The 15109-nt window shown below is 58.7% G+C and overlaps 1 protein-coding gene across 2 annotated transcripts in view; it reads left to right on the top strand.

Moving 5' to 3' along the window:
• Positions 1–15109, top strand: part of SLIT3 (slit guidance ligand 3) — a 552483-nt gene that overhangs the window by 501689 nt on the left and 35685 nt on the right. The window contains exons 24-26 of one of the 2 annotated variants that reach the window (XM_036240296.1): positions 5937–6008; positions 7548–7711; positions 9534–9679. In XM_036240296.1, coding sequence (XP_036096189.1) covers positions 5937–6008; positions 7548–7711; positions 9534–9679 — 382 coding nt within the window. The remainder of the gene's footprint in view (positions 1–5936; positions 6009–7547; positions 7712–9533; positions 9680–15109) is intronic. The other variant, XM_036240297.1, reaches the window with a different exon arrangement.

The following is a 15109-nucleotide window of genomic DNA, read 5'->3' on the forward strand; positions in this document are numbered from 1 at the left end:
ACTCGGAGAATGGAGGCGTCAGCAGAACCGGTTCCCTGTTTCCCCGTTGAACACAGCGGGACGTGGGCTCATCTTGTCCGCCAGGGCTGAGGCTGGACCTGCTCCCCGCCCCCTCCCACCGTCCCCCCCACCCCAGCCTGTCGTCTCCGTCCCAGCCCTCCAGCTGTGCGCACAGGTCTGCTGCAGGGCATGGGACCCCCCGGCGTTAACGGGATCACGGGCATATGTCCTACTTAGAGTAGTTCTGGTTGGGGCAAGTCGACACCTGAAGGGGAGAAAGAGAGGGAATGCTTGCCTGTCTGTCTGTGGCGGTGGGGTGCGCATCACCCTGTCTTCTCCTCATTGGACGGCGTGCCCACCGCAGTCCCACAGCCGTCGGGTGGTCAGTGCATCAGGGCGCACGCACCCGGGCAGCGCGCTGGGCCCTTCCTGGGCGGAGAACGAGCAGCCTTTGGCACCATGATTTCAGAATCGGGGTCTCGCAGGTAGAAAGGGGTCCTAGGGGCCCTCGCTGCAGCCGTCTGCCTCAGTGGAGAGCAACGATTGCCTGCATCAGGGCCAGAGCAGGGAAATAAAACTGTTGACAGGCTGCTTTTCTCTTTCGATATCTGGATCCTTTCTCCTGGAAACTGCACACTAGCAGTTCACGCTGCAGACTAATCCAAAATGAGCGAAGGCCTGTGCGTTAGGATCCTGGTTGCACTGCTGTTTTTAACCTGAATTTTAAACATCTCCTGCGATTGCCCCGTGGGGAGATGTTTGAGGGAGGGCGTTGACCGCATCGGTACACGGAAGAGTGACCCTGATCTGTGTGTGTGTGACAGTCACAACTTGCACACATGTGTAGCTAGGAAGGCGGACAGTGAGGGAACTCAGACAAATGCAAAAAGCCGCCGATGGCTACAGTCAGCACTGTCAGTTCTATGATAAAGGAAGGCGAAGTTCAAGGTGGGTGAGGACAGCATCGCATGTTCAATCGAGAGAGCAGGGGTGAAGCGGGCTTTTCTGAAATCGGGGGTTGCAGCTCGCGCAGCCTCGTTTGAGCGTTTGTGTGCTTCCTCGTTTCATTATTTCGATTAAAATTTCAGGAATGAGCAGAGACCCAGGGACGCTGGCAGTTTGGAGTGGGGCAGGAGACTGAGCCTCGAGATTCCGCCGTAAAGGACAAAAAAGGGCTCTGGAAAGCAGGACAGACCTGGTGCGTGCCTGTGTGTGTGTTGGCAGGTGGACAGGAACACATTTCAGGGAACGCGACAGAAGGTTGGTCAGGGAGCCCTCAGTACAAAACATTGTGTGAAAATATGCTTTTCCTACTTCACTCCCAATTTAAAAATAGCTTGATGAGAACATTCTCCCGAACATTCTGGTTCTTCTTTGGGGATCTGTGTGTTCCCTGATCTTTGCCCCACACCAAGCCACATGCCTAGTGTGCGTGTGGTCCCAACTGTCAGTCCCCAGCCCCAGCCGAGGGAGAGCCACCTGGAATCAGTTAGCCCTGGGAGGCCTAATTTGGCACATGCTCTGAGAGAGTGGATTATCATTCATCATCCTCAGTATTTTTAGCTCCTAGCCCCTGAAGTAAGATTGTTGGCTGTTTATGCACACAGGGCTGTTCATCATGCTCTGTGGGTTGCATAGATCATCCCTACAACATACCTGTGAAGGGTTCCTCTGGCCCTTTGCTTGATTACCTCCAGAGGCCAAGAGCTCACTCCCTTCTCAGACAACCCCATTTCATTTTTTTTACATAAAATATTTTTTATTTATTGTTGACAGTATTCCAAATGTCCCCCATTTCCCCTCTGTTTGGCCCCCTCCACTCAGCCCTCAAACCCCATTTTGTGTTTGACCAGCTATTGAACATTAGATAATTCTGCTGAGCCAAAAAGGGGACTCCTTTTACCTCCGAACCATGGTCCTGGTTTCGCCCTTTGGTGCCATCAAAAAAAAAAAAAAGTTAAATTTTGAATTTAAGAATGGGGAGTCAGTCTCAGGATTATCCGTCCAAACCTTTCATTTGTAGGTAAGATTCAGAAAGGCTTAGAGAGCATTCCTTTAGTACCCTTCCCTGCGTGCCTGCTAGGAAACAGGGAGACGGGGACAGAAGCATGCTTCCCGCCTGAGAGAATTCGCGGTCTAAAGGAAATCAGCAAGGAAGGAGGCAGACACATTTCAAGGGGTGGCCTGGGAGAGCCGTAGGAAGGCAAGTGAGAGGCGAGGAACCCAGCTTTGGCCATGGAGAGGCTGTCTGAAGGGAAGACAGCGAGCACTGCTGACGGTGTTAGCCCCTGACCGCGCCTGCACGCGGGGCTGAACGCTCCCGTGACACCGTGTCATGGTCCTCCTTCGACCTTGACCCTGTGAAGAACTCACCGCTGTCAGCCCCCGTCACAGGCGAGGAAGCCGGGGCCCGGGGGGGTGAAGAGGCTTTCCCAAGGTGGGCGGTGAACCCAGGATGATTTGCTCCCAGAATCGTTGCTCTTCACTTCCGCTCCGAAGGCCGAGTCTGAGAAGCCAGGGGGTGTTACCCGAGCAGGGATGGGAGTGAAGAACATTCTAGGCAGGGAGAATATGGACTCTCTGCACGGAGACCCTCAGGCCAGGAGGGGCATGTCCACTGGGGGTGATGGGCATGTGGCTCTGGGCTGGGAGCAGGAAGGGATGCGGCAGAGCAGCCAAAGCAGGACTGGATCCGAGGTGGAGCCGCTCCCTCCGAGCTCTCTCCACCCAGTCCCGCCTCCTTCCCCGCTGGAGGGTGTCAGCTATGCTTGTGGCCACTCACTCCAGGCTTTGCTGGACATAAAAATGAAGAGTGCTCTTCCTGCCCAGGGAGGCCTCTGACGAGAATTAAAGAATGGGCGTGGGGAGGCATGGGACGAAGGGGAGGGTCACTGCTGGAACTCCGGGTATACTCTCCCCAAGCCTGGGATGCCGTGGGACTCACTGACACCCCTGAGACCTACCAGCTGCACACCTTCAGGCTTCTGTGTGTGGGTGATGCTTGGAGAAGACCGGCCCCAAAACATGCCCAAGAGCTTAGAGGGGGAGGGGTCACGGCAATGCCTCTGCCGGCAGGCCCTGGGCGAGGCCCGCACCGTCGGAAGCCGTGCACCGTCCCTTTCAGTCGGCACAGGCAGCTCTGCCGGGCGGCACTGGGTCTCTCCCGACTGCCGGGGCCGTATAAAGAGAATTCAGTACGCCGGTAGCTGAAAAGCTCAGCAGCAGATGTGGGGCTCCGGGGCGGGTGCGGGTGCCAATGTTCCTGTCCGAGATGTGTCTCTCTGCCTCTGTCCTCCTAGCTCCAGACAGAGCCCAGAAATGTCTCTCTTTGGTCCACGTAGGTCACACGCGCAACTCAAACCAGTCCCTGTGGCTCCCACTGGGCAGACCTGGGCCATAGCTCCCCCAGGAAGCCAAACCACTGGGTCTGAGCGTGGGGAGGCGTGACCCCCGTGGAGCAGGGACGAGCTGCTACAGAAAAGAGGAGGTCGAAGCCCAGGAACCCACACCCCCGACAGACAACCACAGTAAATACTAAGACTGCCTCCGTTTCAGAGATGACAAAACTGAGGCACAGAAAGATGGTCTCAGCTCACAGCCAGCGATGATCAGACAGGGATCCGAACCCAGGCAGCCTGACTCCTGACTTAAACCCCCGGGACCCCGGGAGGGGCCCAGCCTGCTCGGGAGAGAACCCACCCGCCCCAACCACACTCAGAATGAGGACAGCTCCTGACATCTGTCCTGCACACTGGGTGCCTGGGGTTCCGGGCAGCCTGGACCTGACACGGGGTGTCTTGTCCTCCCCCCGCTCTAATGACAGCCTCCTCGCTTCCTGCAAGTCCCATTTGGCCTTTGACCCCAGCTAAGGGTCTGGAGGGGAAATGGAGCCCCAGGCACCCAGAGATGAGTCTTTGGGCATTGGGCCCCTGGGAGGTGGGAGGGAGATGGGTTTGGGGAGAGCTCAGTGCTTCTGGGAGGGCACGGTCGCCCCTGTCCCTGGCCTCCTGTAAGGTGGAGGGACATGCGAGAGCCCCTCTTCGGGAGCCACACCCGGAGCAGGGACTGCATTTGGCAGGTTGGTTCAGCGTTGTTGTCCCGGTAAGTTACGGCCCCCGTTACTCTGCAGTTTATAGAGATCTCGGGGCGCAGTTCATGATAGATGGGAGCGTGACTTGCCGGAGTCACAGCGCCAAAGCTGCCCGTGGGTCACTTGGTGTTTTTAAAGTAGGGTGTTGTGCCTCCGCAGGAGCCCAGGCCCCATTCCGAGGTGATTAACAACGGGGCTGGGCGCATTCGCCGCGGGCAGCCATGAAGTGATCCAAGTTAATAGCAGGCAGGGGCCCGTGTGCTTCGTGAGTAGCCGCACGAATGAGAGCAAGTGGTGCTGATGAACGTGCTAGGCAGTGCTTCCAGCCCCTGCCTGGGGAGGGGAGGCGCTACCTGAACACGAGGACTGGTCCCCTCTCCCTGCTGTCCCGGGGAGGGCCGGAGGGGTGGCTCAGGGTGATGAGGATGACCGCCCAGGGCAGCTGGATGTGGTTCGGAGGACCAGCATCAGGCCCACCCCATCCCCCTGAATCAGCCTCTGGGATCGGGGCTCAGAATCTGCACGGGAATCAGCTCCAATGCACAGTCCGTTTGGGAGCCCCTGTTCTGTACTAAGTATAATTAGCTCCTGTCTGTTTCAGCTGACGAGCCGGGCAGGCTAACACCCACCACACGGCCAACGGAGGAGCAGGCTCAGTTGTCCTGTTCACAACACACTTCCACCTCAGCACTGAGCAGCCCTTCGTTTTCCCAGGGCTTCCTTCGCGGCACAGGGGTCTGTGCCCAGCGGCGCCTCTGAGGGTCTGAATGCCACCCACCTGGCATTTCCCAGGCCAGACCCAAAGTGAGCCGTCAGCTGGGGATTTGGGTGCGCAGCTGGTGGTTAACCCTTCCGTGGAGGGCGGGGTCCATGCACGGACCCCTCCTTGGAGGGCGGGGTCCATGCACGGACCCCTCCGAGGGTTCACGAGTTGGGGGTTTGCTCATGTTGCTACCTGAGCAGCGAAGCGATGTTCCTGTTCCCCGGACCTGCCCTCCAGGCTTACTGAAGCTCAGTGGGGCCACCACTCCTGCGGGGCAGAGAGAGGTAGGACTGACCGCAGGCAGGTTGCCTGGCCCTGGACATGCTGCTGGAAGGCACACTCAGAGGCGCGCAGCGCCAGGCCCGTACGTGTGTGGCTGACAGTGTCAGGCTCCGGGGCAGTCTCCACAGGGGCGGAGCAGCCACCTCCCCCACCTGAGCTGCGATGACAGCGTTTCCCACTCCCCAGAAACCCCTCGAAGTGAAACAACATGGAACCAGCTGGACCATTGGAAAACGACAGACCACGTGGACGAATGCACCCACAACCACCTTCTGCGGCAAATCTCTTACCCTTCATTCCCATGGACGACGGGAAACTGAGGCACAGAGAGAGTGATAAGCCTGCCCACAGACACGCAGGCGGGAGGGGCAGAATCGGGGTCTGAGTGGAAGCAGCCTGGCTGCAGAGCTTACGGCCTGGGCCGTTCTTCACGTTACCTCTGCAGCGCCAGTGCCTCCGTTAGGTAGATGCTTCTCCACGGTTGGGTGTGAACACGGAGGCCAGGCAGAAAGGAAAGTAACTTACCCAGTGTCCACAGCTGAAAGGGACTGGTCCCCCCCAGGCCTGTTCGATTCAACAGCCCATGCACTGCTCCCCCAAACCCTCTACCCGCGACGTCCCTGCTGCTGAGCTGGGCACAGAGACATCCACGCACCGGCCACGAGGACGCGGCACCCACTGCTGGGGCAGCGGGGCTCCGAGGGGAGCTGTGGGGACACGGGGGAGCCCGGGACTCCGAGAGAGTGGCCTGGGCTCAGACTGTTCGGGGTGCTGACCTCCTTGCCTGTGTTTCTGCTTCAGGACCCTCCACGGCAACGACATTTCCAGTGTGCCCGAAGGCTCCTTCAGCGACCTGGCGGCCCTCTCCCACCTGTAAGTAGCCCCGTTGCGCTCCCCAGCGTGCAGCCGCCCGAACGGAGCATGGCTGCCGCGGCCCCCGGTGGCCCTGCTCACGCGTCCGTGGCTGGTCTGTGCGCGGCGTCTGCTTTAGAGCGGTGGGCCCGCGTACACCGCGTGCTCCAGCCCCAGCTGCCGTCAGAGGCCTCTCGGCTGTGAGCGGTGTGAACACACATCGAATGAGAAGGAGCGCAGAGCCCTTGCTGTGCGCCCCACCCGGCGGGTGATCATCTCACGTGTTTCTCAGGGCAGTGAGCCTTCTATCCCCTTCCTGCACCATGAAACTGAGACTGGAGGCTGAAGGGCTTGTCCGAGGACCCCGTGGGCCTTGACTCTGAGGCGCACGCTCCTTGCCGCTCTGCTCCGCCTCCGGTCGCCCCCACACCCGGGGAGGCCGAGGCCTGCTGGGCATCGTGCATACCTGTGCCAGGGCCGCTGTCTGAGTTGGAGCCTCCTCTGCATGGACGTCCTTCTTTTCATATTGTCCACGCATACTGACAGGTTATGAACGAAAATTATAGAACATTCAAAAGAGAAATGTTGATAGGATTTAAAAGGGCAGAAGTTCTAGTGTTTTCTTCCCAGACACCACTTTGAGGACATCTGCCCTGGACAATGCCACCCCCTCCGCCACACTTGCCAGCCGAGCGTGTCGGGGGGGGGGGGGTGGAGAGGACGCTTCCTTCTCCACGCTTAGGTTCTGGCTGGTTAAGAACTAAGCTGACACGAGACAGATTCGCAGGAGAAGCATCCACGTTTCTGTAATACTTTACGTGAACGTGGGAGTCTTCAAAAGGACAATGCAGACCCACTGGGCCCCAAGCTTCCACACCTGGTGACACAGAGATGGATACATTGCGGGGCTCTGACAAGGGGGGGCGGGGGACCCTACTTTGTGGGACAGGGACTAGGAAATCCATGGGGCCGTAATGGGAGAGCAAGGCTATTGTACCTGCCTGCTTGTTCAGACCCCCGTCTCTGGTGAGTCCTTCCTGGTGCCGGGGGCACCTTCCTCGGGAAAGTGACCTGCTCGTAGGTGGAAAGGGGAAGTCGGAGAGGCCTCCCTGCATCTGCTGTTTCTCAAGTGCCTTCAGCTCAAAATAATCAGCATCCCGAAATGGCATACTGGGGGGTGGTATGCTCCGAGCCCCTTCCGTGTTGCTGGGTGTCCAAACCTTCTCTGCAGAGCACGTCCCCGGGGGACCCTGCAGTGGGGCAGGAGGCCCCGAGAAGGAGATGGGACGCCCCGGAAGCCTCCTGGAGGCTCCAGGGTTGAGGCTGAGCTGAGGGTTGATCTCTGGGGTGGGTGAGAACGAAGCCTCAGAGGTGGGAGGGGCTGAGGTGGGGTTGAAACCTTTCCAGGGATTGGAGGTACAGTCTGGAGTCAACTGGTCCTCATGCCAGACACCCCCAATCTAGCCAAAGTCTGGAAACTGCTTTTCCAGAGGGCCAAGGGTGTGGAGCCTATGGGCCAAGCTGGGTGGCAGGACGCTGACTCCGTGCTCTGCCTCCCAGGGCGCTGGGAACCAACCCGCTGCACTGTGACTGCAGTCTGCGCTGGCTGTCGGAGTGGGTGAAGGCGGGCTACAAGGAGCCTGGCATCGCACGCTGCAGTAGCCCCGAGCCCATGGCGGACAGGCTGCTGCTCACCACCCCCACCCACCGATTCCAGTGCAAAGGTGAGTGCAGATGCCCCCTCTGCCCATCGGCCATCTAACAGGTGGGACTCCCCGTGGGTCTCACAAGGACACTCAGAGGCTGAAGCCGGTGTGGACCCGCCTGCTGGGTCCATCAACATTCTCTGCCCCAGTCCCTGCGCTGACATGTCCTCCCTGACTTCCTTCTCTCCATACGTCTGCACAGTTGAGCCATTCCTTCACCTGCATTTCTTCATCCAACGTCCTTAAAGCACACGCGTTCCCCCAGCAAACTTGCCACACGTGACTTCCATCGCCTGCGTCGTGGTGACAGAGCTGCTGGGTTCTCGTTGGGGGCCGGCGTCACGCTAAGCACTTTTCACGTGTTGTCCCAATTCCTTTTCACTGTCCATGTATTAATGTGTTTACTTCTCCAGCACCTCTGTGGGGTACACACTAGAGTCACCCTCGTTTTAAAAAAATGAAAACGCCGAGCCTGACCGAGGTTCAGTGATTTCTCAAGGTCACAGTGAGGAGGGGTCCAGGGGGTGCCAACTCCAGAGGGCCCGTCCTGTGAGCCCCACGCTGGGAGGTCCACCCACACCGATTCGCTCCTGTGGAGCCGACAGACTATGTTCTGTGTTTTCCTCGCTGTTGATGCATGAAGGTCTTTCTCTGTTTACAATGATGGCTTTAGATGAGCTTCAGAGACCAGAAACTACTGAGCCAGAGTACATGATGGTGTTTAAAGTCTTCACACATGTAGCCAAACCGATTTCCAAACCAGGTCGTAAGCAGCTGACTCCCCATTAGCACCGCTGGGTGCCTTTTTCACCACTTTGCGTGGTTCTATCTCATTTCGTAGCCACTGCTAATTCAGTAGGGTAAAAAAAGTGCTCTCTCTTTATATTTCGTCTGTCTGTGATTGCTGGGGAAACTGAATTTTTTTCAACAATTTACTTTCCATGTGGATCGCACACTTGTCCATCGGTGTCCTTTGCTCACCTCATAGAGCCTTTGTGTGTGTGTGTGTTCTACGGATGTGTCTTAATTACCCTCCAAACCGCCCTTGTGTGCCTGGGACACAGTCTCCCTGCTCTGATGTGAAGCCAGGGATGAGCCCCCAGTAGAGGCTCTCAGGCCTTTCTGTTCCCCAACCCAAAAACGGTCCCACTCACAGCGGCTCAAACTTAACCCAGTCTCCACGTGGGTGACTGTTGTCCTGGGTTCATTTAAAGTCCTAACACTAAGTAGGGCCTGTTTATCCAGGGCCTACTGTCAGAGCTGGCTGCAGCCACGCTCTGTGCGGGGGCCATGCCATGCCTCCCCCCAGCCCTTGTAGCTGCAGAGAGCAAGACGTGGGGGCCACCGTCATGGATACGAGAGCACTGAGCAGTCTGCCGTCCGCTGTCAGCCCCTGCTGTGTCCTAGGGGACTGTTCTGCAAGCAGGACTCTTTTGCCCAGACACTGTGTCCTCCTCAGCCTGGCACAGACCATTGGGGGGGGCGGGGGAATGGGAGGGGGGGGCGGGGGAATGGGAGGTCCCCTGGAGCCTGGGCCCAAAGCTTCTAGAACAAAAAGGAGATACACAAGGGATTTCTAATTACAGTGCATTGTTTGCAGATTAGCACCCAAATCCGATCAGGCTAATTACAGTCATTGGCTTGACTGCAGAACTGTTTCTGAATGACGTCCCACTGTGATTTTTTTTGCTCCCTGGACAATGGCTGAACTAATGGACTCGAGCTGGACGGGTGTCCCGGCTGGGGAGGGCCAGCTGCCCTCTGGGCGTGGAGATGGGGAGGGGCTGCCAGCCGGAGGAGGAAGGGGGTGTGCCCGTGAGCCCTTGGGGACCTGCCACATCACTCTGGCTTTGCTGCCCAGGGCCAGTGGACATCCACATTGCGGCCAAGTGCAATGCCTGCCTCTCGGGCCCCTGCAAGAACAACGGGACGTGCAGCCAGGACCACGTGGAGCTGTACCGCTGCGCCTGCCCCTTCGGCTACAAGGTGAGAGGGGCGCCCGGCCCACCGTCTGCGCCCGGCGAGGGCCCGGTGTGCTGCCGGGCTGCCCGGTTTGTCGTGCAGAGACTTCCAAAGAGAGGCATCGGCTCAGCCCCTCTCTGGGCTTCCCCTCCAAGGTGTCTCCAGACCTCCCTGCCGCCTCCCCAACTCTGCCCTCAGGACACCCAGCTCTGAAAATGCCAGGCGGAGGGGGTACAGGGATGGGGGATAAATGGCCTGGGGGCCACCAGGCCCGCCACACTGCTGACAGGCTCAGGGCGTCCAGCAAGGGGTATGGACCCCAGCTCTCCCGTCTGCCCCCAGAAGTGCAGGCGAACCCTCACCCCGCACCCCCCGCCACACGGGATCCGGGCACCTGCCCTCCACAGTGTGCATGGTGGCCCACCTGTCCGCCAGCATCTACCCACCTGCCCTCTTTCAACACTCCCAGCAAACCCGCGAGGAGGGAGCTACTACTCCCGTTCCACAGACGTGGAAACTGGGCCTCGTGTTGAAAGGGTTGACTCAGCGCCCGGGCTTGTAAGCAGTAGGGTTAGGGTGTAACCAGGGCTTTGATCTCAGCTCTGCTTTCCCCGGGAAGGTCTCCTGGCTAGCTGAGCCCCTCAGGCTACCTCACCGGGTCAGCAAAGCTGTGACCAGGTCTCTCCCCCAGACCGGCCCAGATTCCAGCCTCCCCGGGGCACCCATTCATATGTACTGGACAAGCCAGGGGGTTGAAAACGGCCCGTGGCTGTCCAGTGCACACACCTGGTCCAGGCGGAGCAGGAGGGAGCCGCAGCCGTGGCATCTCCCGGGATTTGTGTGCAGTGACAAGCTGGAGGGGCGGGCGGCTCAGGCCAGGGAACAGGACTCCCCGGGGGTTTTCTCAGCGGGAGCCATGCCTCCAGCAGTGTCGGAGCGCCCCCTACGGGCCTGAGACCACAGCCAGAGGAGGCTCTCTGCAGCCGGCCAGCCTCCCCGGGCAGCTGCCCCCAGGGCCCCAAAAGTACTGGAATCCCAAACTCATGCACCCTACACACACACACGCATGTGCACACACACATGCAGACACGCACACGCAGACAACTTGTAGGGAAGAATAGAAATTAAGCAGACCTACTCAGGAGGCCTGGATCCTCAAACTCCCTTGTACTGATGCAGTGGAGAAAACTCAGGCTGTGGAATTACACAGAGGCTGGTGTGGACCCAGCTCTGTCATTTACTGTGTGGCCAGTGGGCTCATCTCAGCCTTCCCGTCTGTACACCAGGACCTGCCTCACGGGTTTGCTGCGAGAAAAAATGCACAATAGCACGATGCACCTAGCACAGTACCCAGCATCCAGTGAGCTCTCGTAAGCTGGCCCTTGGCTGCCTTTTTTTTCCCTTCTCCCGTGCCTCTGGTCCCTAACCCCGGTAACAGGGGGCCGGCTGCTGGTTTCACCAGGGATTCTCAGTCTACGACACCAGGAACCGTCCACGCCCATCAGCTGCTCTTCTAGCCCTGCGACCTCTGCATTTATCACATCCCAGTCCCACGCTTGGAGAGCTATCTGTTTAAGCATCGACTGTGTGCCGGGCACTCAGCCGGACCGCATGCATTCATTTCCTCCTCTAATTTTTTATAATCGCCTGATGAAGTGGGTGGTATCGTTTACAAAATGGGGTAGGCCACTTCACGTCCCGAGTCTTGCTTCCTTCTCTTTAAAGTGTGCCCGGGTCTGAAAGGGGCGGAGCTGGGTTTGAAGCCCCCGGCTTCCCTTGGAGCCTCTTCTGACCACACCTGGGGACACTGTGAAGCTGGCCCGCCGGTAGCAGAGCGTCTATGGGGCTTCTGCAAGGCAGCACCACCTGTTTGCACTTGGCTCAAGATTCTGAACATCCTGTCGATTTCAGATGACTCTGAAGCGAGGTTTTGACCAGGCAGGTCTGGGGTACATAGCTGATGAGGGTGGTGGTGGTGGTGGTGGTGACAACGGCCACAACAGCAGTAACATTAGCAGCCTGCACTTTTGAGGCGCCCACTATACACTGACAGCACACGACACAGGTACACACATACCTCGCGTACCCCTCATCAGAGCCCTAGGAGGCAGGTCCTACACTGACCCTCATTTTACAAGAGAAAACACGGGATAATAAGTGGGGGGGTGGATTCCAAGCTCAGAGCCAACTGATCCCAGAAACGGCGCCCGCGTGCGTTCACTGCCCGGTGGCAAGCACCGTGGTGGCAAGGGCTGAGGGCAGGGTCCCTGGCCACTGAGGACCTGTCTGAACTTCCGGGACAGGGATCGGTAGGGTGTGGGTTGGGGAGAAACCAAGCAGGACGCCCTGGGGCCTGTTCCCACCTGACGCACCACCTGGGCAGCTCTGCCCTGGCTGCAGGCCCCTCCCCTGCAGAGTGGGGCGGGTTGAACCAAGGGTCCTGCGATTGGAGGCTGCCTCACCGACCCTGTCCTGTGCTTGTGCCCACGTCCTTTCTCCTGGGCTTGGAGCCCACCCAAGCAGAGCCACGGAGGTAGACGCCCAATCTAGCTACTTCCAGGTACCTCTGTTTTTCCACTGACTACCTGGGTGACCTTGGGAAGCCACAGTGTTACCAAAAAAAAAAAAAAAAGGCATCCAGCCACTAGCAGCTACCGTGAGCTGACTACAGTGCCGGGCCTCTGTGAGGCCGTTGGAGCACAGTCTCTCTTGTACTGCTCTTAATCATCCCCTGAAACAAGTTGTTTTATCCTCATTTGGTAGATGAGGGACCTGAGGCTCAGAAAAACCCAATGACCTACCTGGGCTCCCACACCTGGGGAGCAAGGCGCTAAGCCCAGACGCAGCTCTCCATTGCAGGACAGCCTTTGCCCAGCGGCTCTGGGCCAGTTCCCGCGCGGTCCCGCGCGGTCCGCAGCTGGAACTGGGAGCCACAGGTGACTGCAGAGCTCTCGTGCGTGGGCCAGGCCCACCCCGGCTCCAGGACTCAGCTACTCGCGAGGGCCTTGGCATCGTGCTGCTGCTGTGCAGCTCGGGGAAGTACGACACAGGTTCTGGGGTCCTCGCAGCCAGGTAGCGTCATGCACATACGTTCAGTGCCTCAGGACAGTGCTGCTCACACTTCAGTGCACAGAGTCACCTGGAGATCTTACTGAAATGCAGGTTCTGGATCCATAGGCCTGGACCAGGCCCAAGGTTGAGCGTTCTCAGCAAGCTCCCAGGATGCTGCTAGTCCGAGGACCACACTTGGAGTAGCAAGGTCTCGGAGCAGCCTTCCTGGCCTGTCTCAGGGAGAGGTTTCCCCTGGGTAGCTGCTCCCAGTCTCCTTTAGAGGAAGCTTTAAGCCCCAGCCACGTCCTGCACACACACATCCCACACACACCCCACACAGGTGAGTGGGGTCAGGGGGAGGAGGACAGGGAGCATCAGAGATCTGGTGGATCTGAGCAAAATGACACTGAAGAAAGTTGAATCAGGCTAATTAGCCAGACATTGACAATGGTGATTATTTCTCAAGGACAGTATGACAGAAATCTCCACCTCCAGGCTCAATTACCATATTGCAAGCGCTAGGCTCTGCCTCCTAATTTCTGTGCTTGTCCTAAGGGGCTGGAGGAGACACCACCCCACCCCCACCCCCACCCCAGGGGAGGATCCAGCTGCAGCCCCTAGTACTTGAAAGTTCCCAGAGCAGAGTCTGGCCGAGGCAAGGGCTAGGGACACCCTCCTGGCCTGACCCCCATGGCCCATTTGTTCAACACACACACATTTCTGAACCAACCAGCACCTGAAAAGTCTCTGAATCACCCACACTCAGCCCTGCCTCCTTCCCCAATCCTCCTCCTCGTCAGAGTGGCTCTCATTTACGGAGCCGCCAGGACATGCCAGCACCTTATGTGTATGTGGTTTCAACCATCCGTCAACTCCGCAGGGCAGGTGTTATTGTTCCCATTTTATTGACGATGCAAACAAGGCTCAGAGCTGGTCCTTCCCACAAGGCACACAGCAGCCGGACTCAGCCGGTGTTCGAGGAGGGAGGGGAGGCCCCCGCACGGAGCCCCCAGTGCTGGCTGTGGACAGAATGCCTGGGCTCAGCGGCTGGCTGTTCCCCTGACCGCGACCTCAGACGTATATCTCACTTTCCGTGTCGGCTTCCCTGCCTGTAAAAACGGGGGTAATGACAGTCATACCGACCTCATGAGGTTGCTGCGAAGGTCACATGCGGTCGTGACTGTAGCACATTCGGCATGAGGCCTGGAGCGGCCGTGGGCTCAGCAAACCCTAGTGGAAACGAGGAGTTGCCGGTTCCATCCCACGCTGACCTCCCGAGAGTGCTCACATGTCCCTCTGGTTTAGATCCCACCCCACCTGCAGCCGCCGCCCCTCCCAGAAACCCCTGACTGGCCCTTTAGACGGGACGGGGCAGGAAGGGACACAGACAGTGTCCGGCTGCTGGACGTGGGGTGTGAGGCTCAGGCTGCTGAGACGGGAGGAAGCAGAGTCCTGCACCCCGTTGGCAGCAGCACCCCAGCCAGGAAGCCCAGTGCACTCGGTCACGGCGCTCGCAGCAGCGGAGGGGAGAGGATTTTCTCCGGCAGATGGCGAGCAGGTGGCGTGGCGGTGGGAGGGCTCCCGTGGCCACCCTGCCTGGCACGGTGCCCACAGCCCAGCAGTCAACACAGCAGGCACCTCCCCGGGCCCCACGGGTCCTCCAAGGGACTGTTTGCCAAGTTTGGGGTGCAGCACTGCTCCATGGGTCCCAGGGAAGAAGGTGGAGCCAGGGCCCCAAGCTGTGGGCTGCACTGCTTAGCCCCCTCCTCCGTGCCTGAGGCCCACTGGTCCTGCGTGGCCTGCTCCTCCCGCCCACTGCAGGGCTGGCTCCTCGGCTCAGCCGTCCCCTTCAGGGGAGCCTGCTCCCAGGGGTCCTTCCCCACCCACACTCACTAGCACAGGGGTTCTCAAGCTGGCCTAGCATGAGAATCACCCACAGAACTTTAGCATTAAATACGAACCCCTGGGCCCACGTCCAGGCCAATCAAAGAGGGATCTCTAGGGGGTGTCACTCACTAGAGGGAAGGTCTATTGGCCACACCCTACTTGTGGATTCTAGTTAAGCCTCAGTGAGGCTAATAACATCACCTGCTAGCATATATAGGATGCCTACTGTGTGCTAGACGTGTTACATAATGTTAAGCACTTTCTTATATGAAAGGTCTAGTTTAGCCCTGGCCAGTTTGGCTCAGCAGTTAGAGCATCAGCCCGCAGACCAAGGAGTCGTGGGTTCAATTCTGGTCAAGGGCACATACCTCAGTTGGGGTTGGGTCCCGGCCCTGGTCAGGGTCGTGTGGGAGGCAGCCAGTGGATGTGTCTCTCATGTCAGTGTTTCTCTCTCTCTCTCTCTCTCTCTCTCTCTCTCTCTGTCCCTGTCTCTCTCTGTCTCCCTTCCTCCCCCAC

The sequence above is a fragment of the Molossus molossus genome, unplaced genomic scaffold (genome assembly GCF_014108415.1).
Source record: "Molossus molossus isolate mMolMol1 unplaced genomic scaffold, mMolMol1.p scaffold_m16_p_4, whole genome shotgun sequence".
NCBI classification, from domain to species: domain Eukaryota; kingdom Metazoa; phylum Chordata; class Mammalia; order Chiroptera; family Molossidae; genus Molossus; species Molossus molossus.